This window comes from Heteronotia binoei, chromosome 9 (assembly GCF_032191835.1).
Source record: "Heteronotia binoei isolate CCM8104 ecotype False Entrance Well chromosome 9, APGP_CSIRO_Hbin_v1, whole genome shotgun sequence".
NCBI classification, from domain to species: domain Eukaryota; kingdom Metazoa; phylum Chordata; class Lepidosauria; order Squamata; family Gekkonidae; genus Heteronotia; species Heteronotia binoei.
This window is the reverse complement of record NC_083231.1, coordinates 81,283,841-81,308,816: the sequence shown is the minus strand read 5'-3', so window position 1 is coordinate 81,308,816 and position 24,976 is coordinate 81,283,841. Positions and strand designations below refer to the sequence as shown.

The 24,976-nt window shown below is 42.4% G+C and overlaps 1 protein-coding gene across 1 annotated transcript in view; it reads right to left on the bottom strand.

The window, feature by feature from the left end:
• PRSS12 (serine protease 12) overlaps positions 1–24,976 on the bottom strand; it is an 84,616-nt gene that overhangs the window by 20,182 nt on the left and 39,458 nt on the right. The window contains exon 8 of the mRNA XM_060246863.1: positions 14,588–14,729. Coding sequence (XP_060102846.1) covers positions 14,588–14,729 — 142 coding nt within the window. The remainder of the gene's footprint in view (positions 1–14,587; positions 14,730–24,976) is intronic.

Here is a 24,976-nt window from a genome sequence, read left to right as displayed (position 1 = left end):
TATTTTACCCCTTATAGCTCCACAATTAAAAGGACTAGTGAGCTTTTTTTCCTAAATGAAAGCTGGGAACTAGTATATTGTTGCAACAGATTATTATAACAATACAACACTATAGTTACTACAACTTTTTGAAAAACACCCCCCAAAAAACCCTGTGGAGGGGGTAAATGGCTGCCACTGAGACTGAGGTAAGGAAAATGGTGCCAATGAAGGCAAGACTTGAAAAAAAATGTGCAGCTTTCCACTCAGATGGCACTGAAAGGCACTTTGGCTATGATCTTTCCAAAAAGATTGTATCAAACCAGCTTTTGGGAATGACTGCTGCAGAAAACACAGAAACAAGACAATTAGAAGATAATGTCATGTTGATGCACCTATAACAGTGCTGCTGAAAGGAAATGGTAATTTTGCTTATAAAGCTGTGCAATAGAAGGTCAAAAGAGCACAGCTAAGGGGAAAGGATGAAAGGATCAAAAAGGACCTGAAGGACCACCTGTCCTATTATGAACATGTGCAGCCAAGACAGCAGCATTTACTGGTTCTTCTGACCCCAGTAATGTTCACCTTACTGCTGCCCATCAATGGGGGCATTTTTTGGTGGCTGCCCCAGTTGTACTGAACAGTCTCCCAGATAAATTGGCAGACTTCATCTTTACAATTTTTTGAGAGCTTTAGGTAAAAAATAAAAATAGAATGCCTTTGCTGCTCACTTAACTGTACTACAGTTGGCCAGAATTGGAGGGCTAAAAGGTCTTTTACATGAGTATATTTTATTAGATTTCATTGGAAGTAGGGCCTTTTTTGAAAAAGCCCAGCAGGAATTCATTTGCATATTATGCCACGCCCCCTGATGCCAAGTCAGATGGAACTGTGTTCCTGTGAATTCCCACTCAAAAAAAGCTCTGGCAGGTTTTTAGATTGCTGGCCTACAAATATCAGTTTAAAATAAATCATACCAACATAGAAATATTACACGGAAGATGATAAGCAGTATGACAGGCCTATATTGAACAAACAGTGGTAGAGGAGTGAACAGGAATCTGGGTTGCACCCTTTCATGCTGCAAATATATAGAAAACTAGCATTTCACCTGAGATCTAATTTTCAAAATAAAGGGTGTGTGTGTTTAGTGGATCAACATTTAAGTCAAGTGACCACCTGTGACTAATTTGAAGTGGTAGTAAAAAAAAAGCTTTACAATTTCATCTGTCTGTGAAAAATCGGCCATGGTTTTAATATTTTATAACTATGCTGTTCTCACTTTGCTAAATATTAAGAATTCAGATATGTAACACATGCAATATCATTCAACAAGTTTATTAGTTGCAAAGGGAAAAACTGGCATAGTCAGGGAGATGTGCTACTTTGTTTACCAGATAAAGACAGGTTTTTCTATAAGCGAATATATTTATCAAATTTATTGTGTATTCATACGTCACTGCAAAGCTTCAGCAAGTCTCATTAATGGTATCTTGGGATAACACTGTTGAACACCAGCTGTGCTAAGCACCTTACATAAACAAAAAAATAATAAATACTCCAGGATTCATATAATTTTTTCCCCATTGTTTGTGCTGCTTAATGCTTTGCTAGGGATTATACATCACAATTTAGGGTTGGAGAAATACAGCACTTTAAAAATGCTTTTCTTATCCTAAATTGGCTATATACTTCCACAGAAAGCACTTGCTACACAGGAAGGCAATCAACAAATGTGGAGTTCTCGTAGGATGTTCAAATTGTGCAAGTGGAGAACATTAAACATATAAAATGCACATTTCTATGGCTTTCTTCCAATCTAAGCATCTGAATGTGGAATGCAGATGTCCTGCTTAATGTTTGAGAAGCTGACAAATCCGGCTCGGGTGTAGTACAGGACATCTGTTCTGAAATTGCTGATTTTTGCAAATTATCAGGTAAATCATGTGAGCAAAGCTTTCAAAAATCATAAATAATGCCTTGCTCCTTCACAAAGGAGATGCCATTTAGTTTCAGTTTCTCAAGAAGTTAATACAAATGTTGTTGTTGTTCAGTTGCACGGTCATGTTCAGCTCTGTGAATAAGTGTATTTTTTAATTAGGCAATACCAAGAACACTTTCCTGGGAGTAAGTCCTAACAAATACCCTTCAGTAGGACACTGAGCAGACTATAAGTACTGCATGATGCAAAGTATTGAGTAAAGGTCATTGAGATATGAAGATGGAAGGAAGCAGAAAAGGATACAGATATACATCTAGTTACTAATTGACTTTGTCATATATTGGCCTCCACTTAACTGACCGGTGGTGTCTTTTCAATTCTGATAGGAACATGAAGTCCTGTGCAGGCTCCTACACCATTGCACACAACTGAGTTCAACTATAGCAGGCAGGTAAACACTGAGAACAGCACAGTCTCATTTGCCAATTTCAAAGCCATCCAAGTACCAGATATTCAAACAAAGTACTTAAAAATCAGGGATGTGCAAATAAGAATATATATATAAGTATAAGCATATAAACAGGACTGGTGATAGCTATGATAGATCAAGGTGGGTAGCCATGTTAAGTTTGTCTTTAGCAGTACGAGCAACAGTCCAGAAGCATCTCAAAGACTAACAAAATTTGTGGCAGGGAATAAGTTTTAATGAGTCACCACTCATGAATGACTCACAAAAGTTCATACCCTGCAACAATCTTTAAGGCCTCTTGGTGACAGCTATAGTAATGTAGTGGTCTGTTGAACTAGGATCTGGGAGACCAGGGGTGCAGTCACACTCACCATTAAATCTATCTGCAACACGCCTCTATTATAATCCGCACAACCAATTTTCCAATCAGACAACAGCCAGGCTCCCGTTCTATCCCATGTGGGTCCCGTCGCTGGTCGATCAGAGTGCTCTACCGGACCTCGTTTCATGAGACGTCAATCTGCATTAGCACAGGCGCAGTGATGCCCGCTATCTGCAGCGCGTCGCTTTTAAATGGGTCGGATCACTTAACAGTTTTGCTAGTCCGTTGACACTACTTTTCCAGCACGAGCACTACGTGTCAGAAGAATTTTGTTCCAGATTTAAAGCAGTATCAAATTAGTCTGCGCCCCAGTCGTCTCAATGCGGGACTCAAACGAGCTAACCACCATTTGCAGATGCTGACATTTGGACAACCACTTAAAATCCAACATGCTTCCGGACTCCACTCATGCCCGTAGCGGGATTTTATGAACGTCTGATCTCACCCCTGGATTCAAATCCCCTCTCTGCCATGAAGCTTGCTGAGTGATCTTAGAGTAGTCTCAGTTTTATCCACCTCACATAGTTATTGTGAGGATATAATAGGGAAGGGCAAACCATGCATGTTACTGACAATGTCCTTCTGCATGTCTCACAATGAATTACTGTCACGTTTCCCAACTCTCTAGTAAAAATTTAGTGCAGCTTTCTAAAACAAGGACACTGAATGATGTGCAAGAATGTATCCTGACAGTTCTTTAAAAACTTCATTGGTTGCCAATTTATTTCTGGACCCAATTCAAAGTGCTAGTATTTAAAGTTTTACAACTCTAAATAGTCTGAACACGTATAGCTGAACACCCAAAGCTGCCTTATCAAACCACTGGTTCATTTAGCACAGTATTATTTACTCTAATTGACAGAAACTCCTAAGTCTCAGACAGAGTTAAGTCTTTCTCAACCCTTCCTATCTGAGATCTAACTAGGGATGCCTAAGATTTAAACTGGAATTCTCTGCATGAAACACACATGCTCTACCACTGTGAACCTGGCATATCTGAAGGACTGCTTGTCATTGTTGTTCAGTCACTCAATCAAGTCCGACTCCTTGTGACCCCATGGACCACATCACGCCAGGCCCTTCTATCTTCCATCGCCCTCCAAGTTTGCTCAAATTCATGTTCATTGCAGAAGGACTGCTTACCCCCATGAATCTGCCCACCAGTTTAAGAGCAGTTCATGTTGGAGAGTTTTATCCGCTGCTTTGTAGGGGATTTCTTTATTGTATTTTTTATCTTACTAATTGTAATTTTGTGCTTCCCCTTCACCCCTCCCCCCTTTTTTTGGAACTGGACTGTTACCTCTTTGTTTTCCTTAGTTGCTTATAATTTTGTTTTATTTTACATTGTTTATTGCTTTTATTGATACTGCTGCCTATGAATGGCTTTGAGCAGTTTCTGAAAACGTGTTTAATAAGACCTCTAAATACATTTTAAAATGCTACCGTACTATCTGGATTAATTTAAGTGGAGTTTGCTTGGGGACAAGCAGCATTGAAATCCACAGGCAAGCAGCATTGAAATCAATAAGGGAGACAACTCTATGTATCAGCAGAGCTTAAGGATCTGACCCACTTAACTTCTAAATCAAACTTAAAAGTGTAATCTTTCTAAACAAAAACCCAATATGTCCAGTTAAATAGTCACTGGGACAACCAATAGGATATGAACATTACGTGCAGGCATTATCTCCCCTATAATATAATTCTCAGACAGACTGGTCACAGGTTCACCTAAACTCCCATTGGCTGAGCTGGCTGTCGCTCAATCTCATTGGAGAGCAACCCCCACCCCTCCAGCCATTGGTTGAGCTGCCAGTTGCTCAATCTCAGTGGAGAGCAACCCCCACCCTCCAGCCCCAGGACAGAAAAGGATTGAGCCACTGATTTGCACAAGAGAGAAACAAACCTTTCCCTTGATTGGTTGAGGGAGGGATGAGGAAGGAAAGAGCCAGAGAAAGCTTTCCCTTGATTGGCTGAAGGCTCCTCCCTCTCCTCCTCTGGAAGGGAAACAGCCAGACCAGATACAGAGAGAGAGGGAGGGAGGGAAGGAAGGAAAGCACAACAGAGAAAGAGAGAGATTGAAGTCCTGTGCTTAAAACCAATAACATTATCAGAGAGTGTTCGTCTAAAAGATATCACTAAAGGCCTCTGAGGGAGAACTCACTGGGCCCAGTTCTGACTAGGGCTGCCAGTTCCATGTTGGTGGGAAATTCATGGAGATTCTGCAGTGTAGTTTGAGGAGGGTATAGGAGCAAGAGCTTCAGAATGGGGTCTGCCAGACCCAGGTTATTGCTGTGGAAGCTGACTGGGTGATTTTGGACCAGACACAGACTTTCAGCCTAACCTGCCTCACAGGGTTATTGTGCAGATCAAAGGGGGGGTAGGAGAATGATATAAGCTGCTTTGATCCCCTTCTCATGGAGAAAGACTGTCCTTTTCCTATGTAGAGGCTGCAGGAAGGGGGGAGGCAATGGAAAGCTGAAGTCAGAGGGGCAGATAAAAGAAAGGAGATAGGATTGCCAAGGTTAGGATTTCCAGGTTAGGAAATTCATGGAGATTCAAGGGATGGAGCCTGGAGAGGGGTGGGATCTTAGACAGGCACAATGCCATACACTCCACCTGCAAACAGCAATTTCCTCCTGGGAAACCACTGCTGTCAATCTCCAGGTGAGGGCTGGAGATCACTCAGAATTACAGCTGCTCTCCAGATGGCAAAGATCAGTTCCCCTTGAGGTGGGGGTGGGTGGGAGTGAATGTGTTCACTTGGGTGGGTAGGAAGACAGCAAGGGTGGGGGGCACTCACCCAAAGCCTCTTTTTAGAGCCCGTTGTATTTTCCTTCACAATGGGTGTTATTCCTGGGGTGTGTGTGTGTGTGTTTATAATTCAATCACATTTACCACGAAGAAGAGGAAAGAAATATTAAAAGTAATTGCCAATGGCCACTAATTCTTGTGTTGGGAGGACAGGTACCTGACAGTCCAGAGTCCAGGGTCAAATGATCTCTAGAAATTTCAATTTTCTTGCCCTGAACAAATATGCCAGAAAATTTAATGCTTCAATGAATTTAGCAACCCTATATATTCATCTTTACACAATAGCCCTAGAATGATAGGTTTAACTTTTAACCCACAAATGACATGTATTTTCTTGTTCCAAGACTTTCTTCCTCTTGAATAATTACACTGATTGCAGATATTGCAAGGAATGTACAATTCCCAGACAGCTGCTCAAGGATGTGTATGAGCTTTATCTACAAGACAGTTACAAGGTACAGGAGGCCATTTCACAACTCTGTCTACTACTGGGGTCTAAAGTTGAGAAATTTTCCTATTATATGGATTATATCACAATGAGACTGACTTATATAGGACAACAGTTTGTGCATGCTGCTTAACCTAACTTTTATGACATTTGACTATCTCCTAAATATCATAAGTAGTAATGGACAGACAGCTCCCATCACTACTTGATGTGTGTGCTTTGTAAACTGAGCTATACCTTCTCAGTTTTGTCCTTCTAAAACACAGTTTGGTTTATTACAGGCCAATTACAACAAAATCTGGCATCATCAGGGACATGACAATGTCTGATTCTCTCTTCACGAAAATATTTCATGGTTCCCTAAAAGTGGTCCTCCAAACCCCTTTATATCTTGGCTGCTTCTCCAGCTGCTATTGCAGTTCGAGTGGTGGCCTAATCCTTTCCATTTTTATTTATTTTATTTATTTATTTATTTATTTATTTATTTATATTGGGATTTATACCCCGCCCTTCGCACCGAAGTGTCTCAGGGCGGCTTACAACATGATAATACAAATACTACAATTTAAAACACTTACAAGTAAAATTGTCTTGAATGCTTCTATATCAGCAACCCAGATGTAAAGAGCACATCTATCAGACACCTAGAAAAATCCACATTTACCATGGTTCCTGGCAAGGAGTAGGTGGGAAGGAGGGAGAGGTAATTCTTCCTTTCCTTGTCACCAGATTAGGGAAAGGTAAGTGAGTGTGGTAGTAGTATTTTTCCCCCTCTGGTTCAAATTAAAACAAAAATAAACTGGAGAAGACTGGGATATCAAGTCACTACTTATATATGGTAAGTATCACAAGTCAATGATTTTTATATTCCAAACAAATGGCAGCAACCTTAATAGCTGTCAAGCAAAACTAGGGCCTTTCCACTTTCATTCAATTCTTTTCTTGTGTAATTTGAAATTATTTCCTTAATGATCCATTTAGGTACAATCCAGAAACTGGTGATGATAGAAAGCGTCATCAAGTCACAGCTGACCTACGGAGATGCTGTAGGGTTTTCCATGGAAAAGACATTCAGAGATGATTTGTCATTGCCTGCCTCTGTTGTGACCTCTGACTTCCTTGGTGGTCTCCCAACCAAGTACTAAACAGGGCCAATCCTGTTCAGCTTCAAAGAAAAAGAGGAGGATGAAAAGGAGGACAGCAAAGTAGAAGAGGAGATTGGATATACACTGCTCTTCACTCAGAATCTCAGAGCAGCTTACAATCTTTCTGAAACAGTAATACTCAGTAACTAGTTTTTTCATAATAAATAAAAAGCTATAATCAGCTCTGAAGTTGGGGGGGTTCATGCTGGAACAAGCACTATTGTGACAGATTCCTGAGCAATCTTGTCATAAAATGCAGACATGCTACAGCATTTCCTAATGTCCCCCAGCTACATGTACTGGACCATCATAAAAGTCATCTTGCACCAGAACTTGGACAGATAATCAAACATGCAAACCAGTTCCATAAAAGTTTATTTGTAAATAAACTCCACTGATTTCAGATGGGATTTATTCAAAAGTAAATATGCATAATGTTTTAGTCAAATCCTAACCTAGATAGAACTTTTTCTTACACTTTGCAGTGCTTGGCTGCTAAAAGCTAATATATAATGGTCTGCAATAAATTTAAAGCGCAGTGCAAGTCTCAAATGTGATAATCTCAGCTGAAAAAAATATTTGGCGGAACATTTCAGAAAATGGGGAAAGGGAAAGAAGCACCTCCTTCACCTTTTGGACTTTAAGAGTACTGCCTTAAACAGGTCTACTCAGAATCCTGCCTGGAAAATGAAAATCACCTGCACTTACACTTTGCATTATACAGACACACCCATTTAAATACACAGGTGAGTTACCCTTCTTGAGGCAAAATGTATCAGCTGAAAAAAAAAAAACCTCTTGTCAAGGTTTAAGTTGTAGAATGGCTGTTGAAAGTGTTAATTCTCCATTATTTTCTAATCGAAGAAGAAATATCACATCAAGTAAACATGGTACTGTATGAATATATTTATATTCAAGCAACATTCTATAATGTATCAACCCACTCAAATTTTAGATCTCAATTTCTGTCTCTGCTCTCCACTCTACCAATTTGTTTCTTTTAAAAATGTTTTTCCATTACTGCCATACGTATTCATGCTTTTGACACCATTTTTTCCCATTATAGCAACTGTGCTCTAGTATTCTTTGCACTGCATTTTTCTGCTATAAATATTGTCAGCTATGGCAAGCTCACTGATGAGACAACTGAAAAATATTAACTGAAGCCCAGATAGCTTGCCAAATTTTAGTGTTTATTTTGCTACAGAAAACTATCATCTTGATTTTTTAAAAGTCTGCCTAGCCTTGGCGGTCATGCATGCACCCAATAATTTCCCCCATCCCAATACATATCTTTCCTTTATTGATGTGATCTACAAATTTAAACATTCTTCAAGAAAATCAACCTAAAGCCAAAGACAACAATAAAAAGTCATACTACTAGCTCTACAAGTTTACTGGGGCTTTGGGATATTTGTTATCAAAACAAAAGGGCAGAACTGCTGAATCACACTAAAGACCCATCCTGTTTCCCACAGAGGTTAAACAGATGTCTCCAGAAGGCTAACAAGCAGGCCACATATACCATAGGATCCCTGTTTTGCCCCTGCAACTGGCATTCAGAAAACATAGCCTTTGAACACAGAGATTACGGTACATTAAACCATTATGGCTAACTGCTATTGACTGATCTATTCCCTACCTATTTTTATAATCCCTTAATTCCACCTAAAGTAGTGGCCACTGAAAAATCTTGTTCAGTAAATTATACAAATTAATTATGCATTGCATGAAAAAGTACTTTCTTGCTGTCTTGAAATCTACAGCCCATCAATATACCCCTGAGTTCTAGTATTATGCGGGGCCGATTCTCAATCCATCTTCTCCATCATTTCATAAACATCCACCACGTTATAAACATCTATCACATTTGCCAGTTTATTTCTACATAACAAGGCAAATGTTTTAATATACCTTGAAAATGTTGGTTGTCCTTTTCTAAACCCTTGTAACTCACCACTATCCTTGTATAGATGTGACCAGAACTACACATTATATATGTATACAAGGAAATCACAATACTGTCCATGTTACTTCCAATACCCTGCTTGATTATTCTTAGCACAAAGTTTTCCTTTATTACCCCTGATACACACTGTCAATATTTGCAATGAACTGCCCACTGTAACTTCAACAGGATTGCCTAAACAGAATAGTGTTTTTCTAAGTCCGTAGACTTCAATGGATTTAGAAGGGTGTAACTCTTAGGGCTGTAATGCAAGATATCTTTCCTGGTCATTCACTGCCAGTTCAGACACCTTTATGCACAATTTTACATTTAATTTCCATTGATAATTGTTTGACACGCTGCTCTACACTCACTCAATTTGGAAAGATCCTCTAGATTAGCTTGTCACAGGACCAGCTCAAATGTTTGTGCTATCCTAGGCACACACACACCCATATTCAATATAGAGAAAACTGTGAAGAATATTAACAGATTAATATTTTTAATAGTAAAAAGAAATTCACTTCTGTCTAATTTGGTGCCCTTTAAGACCCAGAGTTGCAGGCAAATACCTAGTTTGCCTTGGCCCTGGTTGGGCTACCCATGGATTTTCACAATCTACTTTGGCTTTTGCAGTCCTAAATAATTTAGGCATCATCTGCAAACCTAGACACTTCACTTCTCACAGCCAATTCCAGATAATTTATCAACAAAGAAAAGAGGACAGGTCAGGGCTACGCTATGTTATACAAACTGTGCAGCTGCAACTAAAAATGCATTCATGTGACTTCCCATCCTTTATCTCTTTAATGTCTAGCAGAACTTATCTTGTGCCTTAAAAACATTTTACCTACCCTTGAATCACCTGGGCTGGGGAGGGGGTGGAACTGTGATGTCAGAACATGAGTAAGCTCTGCTATACACAATAGAGGAAAGAAGGAAGCCATTTATTTATTTGTTAAAAGAATTCATGCTGCATCCTTGCACTCAAAACAGATCCAATGTCTAAAACTTCACACAAGATAAATAACCTAAAAAAACCCCAAAACCCTTAAAAACTGAATCAGCTAGCAGATAAAAAGGAAAGCAGGCTACAAGCATTTCAAACAACAAAATCCCTGGTACTGTATTTCAAATAGTAAGATAATATAAAGAAGGCCTCTAAATATAACCTACATATCCCCAGGCAGATTCATACAAAAAAAGGCATTTCCCAAGACTCAGAGCTGCCATTCACTTTAAATGCCTAACACCAACTTTGGCTCTCATATAGGCCCACACAATGCACAGCAAATCATTTTTTTAAATGCAGAGAAGTTCCAAAAGCACTGGGTTATATGGTTCAAAGGGATGGAGCAGAGCTTCCATTTGGTGCATGCAAGCATTTAGGCCTACATAGGAAGATCTCAGAGTATGATTTTCCTCAATTGTGTAAGTCACAGCCATCTAAAGAGAATCTCTCATGGCACAGCTGAGATTTACGGTATACAGAAACCACTTTAATTGAGTCATCTGTTGGCATGGAAAAAAGTCTAAGAATGGATTATGTAAGGAAAGAAAAGATGCATAGTGAAATTAAACACACACACATACACACACAAAGAAACTCTGTTATATGTGGTTTCCAAAGTTGGGCAGGATTCTTTTCAAAGATCATCTTTAACAGAACATGCAATACAATACATACTGTATTGTGAGCACTTTGCACCATTACAATTTGCTTCTCCAAACAACTCCCAAGAAGGCCACTTTTGAAGATGTTCATATGCATACAATGGAAAGTTTTCCTTTGATAGATTATATAGATAAAAATTGTCCAGGTGTATGTATCCAGGTGGCTAACTTGTGCATTTTTGGGTACCACTCTCTCCTCCTGAGGGTTGAAATATCTACTCCTCTTACAGGTGTTCTGGATGTGTTGGCTAAAGCTTTACAGATGTAGAATTTGGATGGTGTAATCAGTCTGGGAGAGAGGGAGAAGGAGCTGGAGAACAAGTGTGCTGTCCTCAAGAAACAGATGGTAGAATACACATGAGATAAGAGATTTATAAGAAAAACAAGCAATATGTCTCCAAGTCTAGGCTTTCCAGAAGACACATGAGATAAAAACACAGCAATATTTACATGAATAACTACTTCTATATATACTTCTAGATGAGAATGAAAGGGAGGGAGAAAAGAATGACTGGACTGAGGAAAAATCAGGTCATAGCTTTATTGATTACAGGTTCCTTAGGTCTTGGCATAGCATCGGCTAAGCAAAATAGGTGCAGCTAATAGCCCAACTGCTGACAGTGAATGCTCCCCCCACTCCAATCCTCAAGGAAAGAGAGCTAATCTTAGGTCCAGAAATTACTGCTCTTGCCTGCTACCAGCCTCTTAGGGACATGGCCAACATACCAGTCCCAAAGTTGACGGTCATGCCCCAATCCCGCTTTTAAAGGGTCATGTAAGAGCCCCGTGGCATGGAGTGGTAAAGCTGCAGTACTGCAGTCGGAGCCCTCTGCTCACGACCTGAGTTCGATCCCAGTGGAAGCTGGTTCAGGTAGCTGGCTCAAGGTTCAGCCTTCTATCCTCCTGAGGTCAGTAAAATGAGTACCCAGCTTGCTTGGGGGGGGAGTGTAGATGACTGAGGAAGGCAATGGCAAACCACCCTGTAAAAAGTCTGCTGTGAAAACGTGAAAGCAACGTCACCCCAGAGTCGAAAACGACTGGTGCTTGCACATGGGACTACCTTTACCTTTTTAGGGACCCCAACCCTGCACCCCCTGGCCTACGTTCCCAGCCCAAGTTGTGCTAATTTAATAGTACAATCAACCACACACAGATAAGCAAAACCCCAGACCTGCTAGCCAATCAGAATCAAGGTTAAAATTCCTTCCTGGCCCTGTTAACCAGCAGCCCTCTGCAGAAATAGCAAAGATGAATAGAAATATCAGAATTAACATTTTATAAAGGACAGGATGGTCAGACCACACAGATAAAATTGGAGCCTGACCATTGGATCTACTGTCATGGGAATTGTTTGGCTGAGCCAGTGCTGGGCACAAGTTCCCAAGTCCCCTCCTCCCCTATTCTTTCCACCTATACATAGTAAGTGTTCCAGATTAAGGCGAGACTTGCAGATTTATTGCTTATTTTCTTTATAAATTCTAACTGGGCACAAAACTTGCCAAACAAAGGTATGCCAGACCAAACTGTTTAGAGGAGTAGAACCAAACTGCATCTTTGCAGCTGTCCACCTTTGGCATTGTACAAACTAGTTCATATACAAATTAGTACAGAAATGGTTTTTGTAGTTTAAGGACTTGCAAGACAGACAGCTGCACTTTTGTTCATTCATGAAAAAAAACATTTAAAATGCATTTTATGCCATGTGGGACATTCATATTCAGCACCAATTAGGGCCGGATAAACAATTAGGCCAAGTAGGCACTGACCTATGGGCCCCCATGCCTTTAGGGGCCCCGGGCTAGCTTTCCCCCTGCTTGCAGCCATCAGAGCCTGCACAATGCAGCCAGCAGCTGAGCCACTTTTTGCCCAATTTGCCTGGTGAGGCTGCTGCTAGCATTGTCACCAAGTTTGCCTCTCTCTGCCTCTCCCTCGCAGCTTTGTCAAAGGGGCTTTTGAGAAGGTGCCTGCCGGCTGCAGTGGGAGCCATGGGTGGTAGGGTGGGTGTTTCGACATTGAGATAATTTGCAAGGGGGCTCCCAAGATTTTTACTGCCTAGGGGCCTCCACAAGGTTTAATCTGGCACTGGCACCAATGTAAACCATTTCTGACCTGATATATTACTCTGTGCACACATCTTTCAGAAAGAGCAAGTGCAAGTCCACGGGCATAGCCATTTTCATGTAATTCATATGGAGATGGGGAAATCCAGTTTTTGCTGCTCACAACTGACCAACACAGAAAGCAACATTTTGGTCTTCTGAGCATTCCATTAACAATACTACAGTTTTTGTGTTTATTTGAATACCAGTTACCCAAAATTTCTACTACATTTGAGAACTTCAGCTAACAGGAACCCATCTGAACAAACTGAAAGCTTGACTTCAGCAGTTCCCATTTATTAGTGAAGATGGGAAACATCTGCCCCAGTTCTGTGGATGTCTGTGAATTCAGACAGCCACACTAAGAACTAGTTGCTTGAAAAACAACAATACTTCAACAGAAGCATCTCTGTATCAACCAGACATGGAACAGAAATGTGTGTGGATGGAAGAAAGCTCTTTCTATACCCTCCCTCTTACTAGGAACCACAGCAGAACTCAGCACATGCAAACACAGCTGAAAAATGTAATAATGTGTCTCTTGTGGGAAGGACAAAGAAAATTCCTCTGTCAGCAACACAAATAAAAATGGCACAGAATAATGCAGACTTTGTCCTGCTGTTTACCGTTATACCATTATAACAGCAACTCAGGATATCTTTTGGAGACTTTAGAATGAGTTAAAACAAAGAGAACTGAGCTGGCTTGTGGTATAGGTGATACAGGACTTTAAATACCGTAACTCTAACTGAGTCAAGTGGCACCATTAAGACCATAACACTTTTATGACCTGATTGAGTTTTTGTGTGCATGCACACTTCCTCACATAAAAGCTCAGACCTTGAATAAAACTTAAAGGTGCCACTTGACTCAAACTTTGTTCTGCTGCTTCAGATCAACACGGCTACCCACTTGAAACTAAATGATTCTATAATCAATAAGGCTTATCAACCCATCAGTCCAACCAAGAAAACAGATCATAAACAGGAGGTGATAGCATAAATATCTGCATTCTCTTGCCTCCTGATTAATGTTAATTGAATCTCATCTATCATTATTATTCCCATCTGTCTAATTGTGCTTTGTTATGAAAATATAGCCATTACAAAAGAAAGCTCATACTGGGTGAAAAAACATTGAGTCAATCAGTTCCCTTCTTAATCAGACGAACCCATCACCAGTGATCTCTCTGACTTGAGTTAGTGGGAACTAGCTCAGTTTTTTAGTGTCCAGTTCACACATTTTTTCTTAGCCCAGGAAAAATGGCCCCAGAGCAAACTAATTTATGTCAGTAGCTCATGAAGCAGAATTTTTGCTCAGAAGACTCCAGAGCTTAGAGGAAGTATAGCCCAGGTCATGACTCAAGAGTAAACAAGATTTTATAGTCTAAAATATAATGCTATCATGGATCTGATACAAGTAAAATGATAGCTTTGAGTTGTACCCAACTAGCTTTTCCACTGTGAAATGGGATCTCCTTTGACCACCGAAAAGATGAGGGGAATCATAAGTAGAAGAACTAGCCGAGCAAAAAAGCTAACTGGATCCAACTCATAATGTTTAACTTTGTATATTAAGCAGTAAATTTTTTAAACTATGAACATGCACAATTAGGAATAGATGCCTTTGATAACAATCTAGAGTAACCAGGTATGATGTTTAAGAACTATTAAAGAACTTTTCATACTTGTAGCCAAGCTGTCGACATACCACAGCTGCATCCTTATCAGACCATCCATCATCACAAATTGTCCCCCACTGGCCATGGATAAAGATCTCCACACGTCCTTCTTTCTTATTTTCACCATCCATAAGTCTGATGGGAGGCCCTGGGAATAAGTTACAGCTGTTAAGATACAATAATGGTAGCAAGAAATTGTACACTAGCTAATATACATCACACTCAGTGAAAGTGGCCAACTGAGGCTTAAATTTAACATGCATTCCAGTTTTACATATCAAGGTTGAAAGTATTCAGATCAATTTGGGAAGGGTCATGGATCAGTGGTAGAACATCTGCTTGGCACACAAAAGTTCCCAGGTACAAACCCCAGTATCTTCAGTTTTTAAACCAGGCAGTGGATGCTGTAACAAACCTATGCCTGGCACCCTGGAAAGCCACTGCCAGTCTGAGTACACAATACTGATCTTGATAGATTGAGGGTCTGATTCAGTGAAAGGCAGCTTCATGTGTGAATGACAACCTGATCTTCTACTTCAATCTGATATTAAGAATATTTACACCTAAGGGTTAATGTGAACACACTCTTCTAATACTCTTATTTATTTGATTTGATTTATATCCCGTCCTCCCCGCCGAAGCAGGCTCAGGGTGGCTCACAGCATAAAATCCCAACAGACAATTAAATTAATAAACATTACAATTACGCATTCAACATAAAACGCTCTTCTGCCAGCTGATGCCAAACTGGGCCTCAGATCTGGAAGATGGCAATAGATTTTTGCCAGTGAACAATGGAGTCAGGTATTTTTTGTCATTCACGTCACAAAACCTACACATCTTGATCCAATCAAGAACACCAGTACATATTGCATGGATTAGAAACTATTCGCATAAAACTGATGTGCCTCTAAATATTCATCAGAATGCACATTTAACTGCAGATGGTGTCTCTCCACACAATACTGCTTTCAATGAGAAATACACTTTCATAGCTACATTTAAATACTTTTTCAAAACTAAGGTTGAACTGAACACAAAGTTCCAGGATTCCAACGTGTAATTTCCAGAGTCTGAAATATAGTTCCTAGAACTCAAATATCAAAATTTAGGGTCCTGTTTTGGAGAACATATTAAAAATCTGCAATGCTAATACAAACTGTGCCACTAAGCTGAGCTTTGACTCAGTGGGGTAGAGCATCTACTTTGCACACATTAGGCTCCAGATTAAATTGGGTATCTGGCATTCAAATTACAGTTGAAAGAATAAAGCAGAAGGTAAAGACAGGTTGCTTACCTGTAACTGTAGATCTTCAAGTGGTCATCTCTGCATTCACACTCATGGGATAGAGCACCTGTGCCGATCCCCGAATCGGTACCTAAAAAGCCCGGGATTTTTTTCGTGCTCGGCACCAACGGGCATGCGCAGGCATCTCAGTGCACATGCTCGCAGCGCAAGGATCCCGCCAGTTCCTTCCTGACCGCTGGAAGCCCCTACTGGAGGGAGACCATCAGCCGTGGGGAAGGAGGGCGGGTAGTGCGAATGCACAGATGACCATTCGAAGATCTACAGTTACAGGTAAGCAACCTGTCTATCTTCTTCATGGTCTCTGTGCTTCACACTCATGGGAGATTAGCAAGCAAGACATACCTGGAGGCGGGAAGACGGTCAACCAGAAGAAACTGCTTGCAGCACCGCAGCTCCCAGACGAGTCCTCTGTTGAGCATGCACGTCCAGCGCGTAGTGCTTCATAAAGGCATGCGGAGAGGACCAGGTGGCAGCCTTGCAAACGTCTGTCAAGGAAACGCCTTTCAGGAACGCCACCAATGTCGCCATCACTCTCATAGAGTGTCCGCAAAAAGGCCCACAAATAACACAGTTTAATAGTCTCAGTGAGCCATTTTGAAAGCCGCTGAGATGAGATCCTGGAACCTAACTTAGGAGCAGCATAAGAAACAAAAAGCTGGTGGTCCTTACGAAAACTCTTGGAGCGACTTAAATAAAACAATAAAGCACGCTTCACATCTAGAACATGCAACCTACGTTCCTCATCCAAGGAAGGTGTTGGATGAAAAGTGGGCAACCAAACTTCCAAGTTGAGGTGGAACTGAGAAACTACCTTGGGGAGAAAAGAAATATCAGGAGCTAACAACACTCCAGACTCCTGAAAAGCTAGATATGGGTAGTCACAACGCATAGCTGTGAGCTCCCCTGCACAGCGTGCTGATGTGATGGCTACCAAAAAAGCAGTCTTCCAAGAGAGATGCTGTAATGGACATATGGCCATCGGCTCAAAGGGATGTCGAGTCAGCCTGTCCATCACTAAAGTCAAATCCCACAACTGTGGGGGTGATCTCGATGGAGAATGAAGCCTAAGCAAACCCTTCAAAAACCTCTTAGAATGAGGGTGTGCAAAAACAGAGTGCCCTTCAACTGGTTCATGGAACGCAGAAATTGCTGCCAAATAAACCTTATTGGAAGAAAAAACAAGGCCAGCATCCACCAGAGATAACAAAAACTCAAAAATTACCAACAATCCCACCCCTTGGGGTGAAACTGAGGGATCAACTAAGAACTGCAGAAACCTCCGCCACTTTCTATCATAGGAAGCGCGGGTAGAAAGCTTCCTGCTGTTCAAGAAAACATGTTGGACTCTGCTAGAGAACCCACAGGGTCGATGAACCACGCTGTCAGCTTCAGGTGGGGCACGTTGTGATGGAGTACATGACCGTCCTGAGCTGACAGAAGGTCCGGTTCTGCCGGAAACTGGTAGAAAACCCCCCTCGCCAGGTGGAGCAAGATCGGGAACCAGTTCTGGTGAGGCCAACAGGGAGTCACCAGGATACAGCATGGTCTCTCTCTTGTGATCTTGTTGACCACCCTCGTCAGTAGTGGCAGAGGTGGGAACAGATAAAGGAACCGACCTTCCCACGGGAACAGCAGACAGTCTCCCAACAACTCTGGATCTGAGCCCCCTCTGGAGCAAAACAGAGGACACTTCCGGTTTTCGGCTGTGGCAAAGACATCCACCTGGGGATACCCCCAGAGCTGAAACACGGGTTGAGGAAGCGCCACTGTAACTCCCACTCGTGCGGGGAAGCCACACCCCTGCTTGCAAGTTGAGGACCCCTCGGAGGTGCGCTGCCTTCACAAAGATGTCGTGGTCCAGGCACTCCGACCACAGATCCAGCGCCAGCACACAAAGCCATCGAGAGACTGTCTCTCCCTGCCTGTTGATGTAACACAGCAGAGCAACAATCTTCCTCGCCACCATGGGGCGGAAAGACCGAAGAGCAAAATGAACTGCCAGCAGTTCCAAGTAATTTATGTGGCAGTGAGCCAATTTCAAAGGCCAAGGGTCCCCACACACACAGATCGTCCATGTGGGCCCCCCAACCCCATAAAGACGCATCTGTCGTGATGGTCTCAGTTGGTGCAGGTAGATGGAAGGGAGCTCCCTGACAAATATTGTCCTTTGAGTTCCACCACTGCAGTGTTTGAAGTGTCACAGGTGGAATTACAAACCTCTTTCGAGGTGAGTCTTGTAATGGGCGAAACAGACGAAGAAACCAAAGCTGTAGGCCTCTCATCCTCAGCTTCGCAAAGAGCAGCAAGCTTGTAGTTGCCACCATCAGCCCCAGCATCCGCTGCAGCTGCTGCGCCGTGCCCCACTTTCGACTCTGCAGAAGTTCAACAAGGTTGATAATGTGCATCGCTTTCTGCTGAGGCAGAAACGCGTGATGAAGGTTCGTATCCAGCAAAGCCCCTATGAACTGAACTGTCCTTGATGGAGTAAGGTGTGATTTCTCCAAATTGACCTGCAGACCCAAGGTGTTGAGAAGACAAAGAGTGACGGCAATGTGGGATGACAAACTCTCTTTCGACTCGGCCACAAGGAGCCAGTCGTCGATGTATGGAAAGACGACTATCCCTTGAAGCCGGAAATGGGCAACCACAACGCTCATCATCTTCGTGAACACCTGAGGTGCAGTGGACAGGCCGAAGAGCTTTGAACTGGAAGTGCTGAGAACCTACTGCAAACCAAAGGAAACGTCAGAACGCAGGATGGATGCTGATGTGGAAGTATGCATCCTTGAGGTCCAGCATTGCCATCCAATCCAATCCCCTTGGTTGATGAGGGGCAGAATTGTTTGCAGAGTGGACATTCTGAACTTCTGGTACAAAATGAATTTGTTCAGATTCCGAAGATCCATGATTGGTCTTAGACCCCCGTCCCACTTGGGAACCAGGAAGTAACGAGAATAGAAGCCTCCCGTACTGGCCTCCATCGGGACCCTCTCTATGGCTTGTTTCTGTAAGAGGTTGCTCACCTCCGCCAGCAGAGGTGGGGAAGGGGGAGTAGTAATTACCACAGATTGGTTCGTAATCTGAGCAAAGTCTATTTTGTAGCCTTCCGCTACAATGGAAAATGCCCACCTGTCCGTAGTGATGGACTCCCAGGCCAACAGGAATGTGGGGAGGCGGACAGACAAAGTGGAAGAGGGGACGGTGACACGTGCTGCCAGAAAGTCAAAGGCCCTGCTTTTGAAGGCAAGTGCCCTTGGACTTGCCAGTGGTCTGTGAAGCATAACGGTTTCTGTTGTTCCCCCTGTATGGGGACCTACTCTCAGGTTGAGCAGAGCGAGGTCTCCACTGCTTTTTGGTACGGCTTTTTTGCCCAAGGTTTGTGCCACTGTTTCTGTTTCGCAGCTCTGGAAGATGCCGGTACGCCCAGGTTCCTGGAAGTTTTTATACTTTTGTCCATTTCCTGGAGCGCATTGTTGGAGGTAGAGCTGAACAGGCCTTCACCCTCGAAGGGCAGATCTTCAACAAAGGCCCTGGTGTCCTGCTGGAGAGCCATAGATCTGACCCAGGAGTGGCGGCGGAGGCAGACGGCAGAAGTGATGGTCCTTGCTGAAACATCGACCATGTGCTTTTCTGCAGCCAGTTGTTGTTTGGCTACAGCAAAGCCTTCCTTCTGCAACTTCTTTGCAGCTAACCTCTTCTCCTCACTCAGGGAAGACAGGAGGGGGGTTAGCTGTTCCCATACTGAGTATTGGTATCTAGCCATGCACGCGGCATAGTTAGATACCTTTACTCCCAGTGCCCCAGCAGAATAGAACTTTCTCCCGACATTATCCAGCTTCTTTCCCTCCTTGTCTGGTGGAGAGGAGTGCGCCTTGCAGGCCTTTGACGAGGAGGAAACGACCACCGAATTTGGCTTCGGGTGTCTGAAGAGGAACTCAGCCCTGGACTCTTGGACATGGTACATATGGTCCAACCTTCACAACGACATGGGTGTAGAAGCAGGCTTTGCTCAAGGCTCCTTCACTGCCTGTAGGATGACCTTCGTCACCGGCAGGGCAACCGCTGTAGACATATCCCGTTGCATGATGTCAAACACATTATCGTCTACAACAGGTTGCGGCTGTGACACCGGAAGCACAGGGAGAGTGCCATCCTCTTCACCAGGTCCCCGTACGACTTCAGATCCTCTGATGGTAAGATGGGAAGATCCTCAGCCGTATGAGACACCGGGGAAGGTTCCAAAGCCCGGTCCGGATCATCGGTACCGACCTCGGAGTCCGATGATGAAGACTCTCTGTGTAGAGTCCGTTCTGACAGCACCGGAGTAGACTCTCTGATGGGCGACTGGATCGACCCCGACGACCGAGGTTGGACTTCCTCCACCACTACGCCACGTCTGTCAGGCGGGACAGTGATCAATGCCGAAGGACGCCGTCTAGAATGTTGAGACAGCCTGGACATGTGGGATGCTTGGACTGCTAGTCCCAATCTGCGAACTCAAGAGGAGGGTACCATTGGTACAGTGGGTAAGGATAAGGGTAATGAGGCCATTGGCGCTGCTCCCATGGCGGAAGTGGTGGGAAGCGACGAGCTACTGCAGTTGGTTCCAGCTCTCTCCGGCCTCTCACCTGATCCATCGGTGCCAAAGGCTCCATCGGCACCGACCCCTCCACCTCCAAGACCAAGTCGCTCTCACTGTGATGCCTGGACCCTGAAGAGTGGGAGCGCTGAGTCAGGTCAATGTCGTGCTCCGATGCCAATAGGCGCAGCTGCGAAGCACTGCCTCTCGACACCGAAGGGCTACGACGCGGGGACGCCGAGATCTTCCTCGGTGGGGCTGTCGATGTCGAAGCGTCATGCGAAAGCGAAGGGGTGCGGGATGGTCTCTTCTTTTGCTTCTCCTTCGATTTCCCCTTCTTCAGCGTGGATGATCGGGTCCCTGAATCATCCTGACACCTCTTAGCCGGGGTGTCCACTCACCCTTCAGGAGGCCGTTTCGTGGAACACCCACGCTCGACCAGCATCTTGGTCCTGATCGGCAAAGTCTCAGCCGATGTGACCGTCGGGGCCGCAGCCTCACCCATCGGTACCGACAGGTCCGATGCCATTTTCTGTGGACAAAGTGCCGACTCGACCAAAGCCGCCGAAAACCTCACCGCTCGATTCTTATGAGTTTGCTTCGAGAAACTGAAACAGTGAGCGCAAGAATCGACTCTATGTCCCTCACCCAGACAGAGGAGACAGCCGTGGGGGGGCAATCTTCTTCCCACAGGAATGACACCTCTTAAAAAAACCCCAATGTCTTTCCATAGACGCCCAGGAAAAAACCCCGCTCAGGAAAGTCTCTGAGGGGGAAAAACGAGGGGGGAAACCGAGCCCCGAAGGGCAAGTCCAACAAACTTTTTTTTTTTTTTACCAATACTAACTATCTAACAACTAACTAACTAACTAACTATACTAAGAAAATAACAAATGGGCTATATACAAAGGCAAAAAAGCAATCCAAGATTACTTTACTGACCAGGGACACGAAAAGAGATCCTCTCAGCGCAGCGGTCAGAAAGGAACTGGCGGGATCCTCGCACTGGCGCCGGTGAGCATGCGCACTGGGACGCCTGTGCATGCCCGTTGGTGCTGAGCGCGAAAAAATCCCGGGCTTTTTAGGTACCGATTCGGGGATTGGCGCAGGCACTCTATCCCATGAGTGTGAAGCTCAGAGACCACGAAGAAGATCATGAAAGATTTCCATATGATACCCTGGAGAGTCAGTTCCAGTCAGAGTTGACAATACTAATTCAGATGGACCAAACATAAGATTCAGTGTAAGACAGCTTCATGTAAATTATTCTTATATATTTCAAAAGAGATTGACAATATTAAACTATATTTTAGACTCTAGCGATGTCCAATAAACTATCACTACAGCTCTTTGAATTTCCTTTAAAATCAAGAATTCACTTATTTCCTTCTCTTGTGCATATATACAGGTCAAAAATGATAACTAAAACTGGGCATTCCACTTGTTGTTACACTTTCATATTAAAAGAAAAACTAATGGAACATTTTTTTATATAATTTGTTCCTTATGTTTCTGCTTTGGATAGCCCTTTATGCTAACCAAATACCAGTTTCACGCATATGGAGTAATTTACACACAATTCTTTTACACATCTAAGCAAATTCCCTGGCACATACATAATTTCTTAAAATACACGTCCCAGTTTTAGCACATAAACGATAAGAATATAGTGAAATGTAAAATGTGAAGTCGTAAAATACAGGGAGATAAACTTTGTCAGAATTATTCAGAGTGTTCAACTATTCAGTTACAGATATCAAGTTTGGAAAATCCTGTCTCAGTGGAGAACGCTTGACTAAGCCAGACTACAAAATCAGCTGCATTAGATCTGCTGCCACACTGCTTTAATTTCAGATTGCATGTTTTAATGTTGGAGCCTTCTGCTTGAAATTCTACTTTCCTTATATACAAAAGTTTTCTTCCAAATGGAGAGCACTGAAACATTCAACTCTCATCATTTAACAAAAATCGTACAACATGATTTAACTTTAATCAGGTGTTTTGCCTCTAAGTGACCTGCAGGCACCTTCTGCTCCACTAAATCTATGTTGTCACTTTGTGTTATATCTTGTTTCCTGATACACATGTCTTGGATGCTCCCCTTTTCAGCAGTGCTATTAAACTTTGCCTGAGACAAGGGAAATTCAAAACAAGAACTGGTTCCATTACACTTTAATCTTCTCTCAGGAGCCATATGGCAGACTGCCAACTCCCAAAGGCCTTTACAACAAACGTTTGTTCATCATTTCTCAATGAGCTCATAACCCCAATCAATACATTTATCCTCTCACCTTACATTTTCTCAAAAGTTTAGCAGCAGTGTCACATCAAGGTCTGCTGTTAAGAATTGATTACTGTTACACAGTAATTCTAGTCGCTTTTTTACTAGAGTACCACATAGTATTGAACAAATGAGAACAACTAGCAATGTCTTTCAATAACAAAATCAAATTTTACATGACATGTTATCCTTGCCCTTTCAGTGTATTTGCTTGCAACCTATTTATATTTCCATTTCAGAACACTGAGGATATGGGCTGAGTTCATTGAGGCTCATCTGAGCACAGACTGAAACCATCATTCAGCTACTTCAGCACACATCCATTTTACAGTCCAAACTACACTTGCCACATTTATACAATGCAATGATCAGAAACAGCACGGTGGCTGCAGTCTGAACTGTAAACTGAATATACTGTAAATCATACAACTGCTTCATCACAAGAGATGATGCATTTGTAGCACTTTCCTCACATAGTGAAATGACCAAGTGAATTAGCAGTTATCAGAAAGCAGCACAGCAAATGTTAAATGCCACTGATTGAAAGACTAGGTGGTTGCTGGATCTGGTCCAGGAAGATACTTGATCTGATCCAAGGAAGTGATTCTATGCAAGTCTGCAATAATTTTAATGACTGTTTTTATATAAGTGCACATTGTGATACACATTTAAAATGTTTTTTAAATTTACTGTCTTCATTGAATTTCAGTTAACCAGTTAAAACAATACAGCTGCTGAGATTCATGCAGGCAAAATATTATGTCAAAAGAGTTAATCACTGGCCCTTTACAATTACATTTAATTCAGGGGCAGTCCCATCCAAAGACCCTGATGCACCACTGACACTGGCACAGCACAGGCACTACTACTTGGTATCTTATACATGATTCTTGGTGCTTGGGGGGGGGGGGCAAAGTGGAAGGGCTTCTAGCCCCGCTTGTGAGCCTCCTTTCTTCTTTGGCCACTGTGTGACACAGAGTGTTGGACTGGATGGACCATTGGTCTGATCCAACATGTGCTTATGTTCTTATGTTCAGCAGAGAGGAAACATGCAGAGAAGACCTTGCTTTAAGGTGTAGAGAATACAATTGCACTAGAGTCTATAACAATTCTACCACAACCCAGAAGCAAGGTTTATGGTATCACCCTTACTTTATATAGGAGCCTTGCCCAGTCTCTTTGAAATGAGTGGACATTTGGTTGTGCAGCATCAGTGCTTAATATCTGCACCCAAAGTGATCTAAATTTTCCTTCTGCTGTTGTCATCATCCAGAAAAGCTTATTCTGCAAGAAAATAATTTAGTTTAGGCTCTACTCATATTACCTAGACAGAAATTCAGGATATTAGCTATAAAAGTGTGCACATTTTTACTGTCAGCCAACTTGTTACCATGAAGAAAATTCATTCACAACCATGAAATTGATCCAGCTCTCAGGTACCCAAAGGGAATTTTACCATATGTATATATTTAATCATACCAGACCTTTTTCAACATGGGTTAGGTTTCATTGGATCATAAGAACAGCAGTACAAATGGTTTGTGTCTCCCTATGTGAAAAGGCACTGTGGTATGAATTCATGTTATGCTGGTTCTGAAAATTCTTACTCCTAGGAAACACACTTGGTCTCCTCCCACACAAAATTCTGTGGTACTGCTGGGATAACTTAACCTCTGGACACTTGGGGGTGTAAAATGACACGAGGAGGTGAATAAAAGAGCAGAAAATATGGATGTGGAAATACATTTAGCAAAAAACTTCATGACTGTGATTTGGAATGAGAAATAAAATTTAACAAAGTGATACATTTTTAAGCACCATAATATGCTTTAACAAGCTTTAAAAGATGAAGTCATGATTTAATTAAAAAACCTCATCTTACATCAGTGGTTTGTTACTTAGCTGTACAACTAGTTCTTTGTTAAGCTGAAGGGCAAAATACAACTTTTAAACAAATTACAACCTAAGGTGTTTGACTGTTCTGTCAGTGCTGTACTAAGCAGAATTACTCTATAACCTGTTGGAATCTGTCAGCTGCCTGTCATCTTCTCTACATCAAAAGTCTGTAAAGCTATTGTTTATTTTGTTAGAGGTAATCGTGGATTAAGTACTTTATGCTATATAAAAATGTAATGCTTTCTTTTTTCATATGCTTAAACTTCATACTTGCTCTGTAGCAATATATTGTTTATTATACAGATGATTATTTAATAGAATGTATTTATT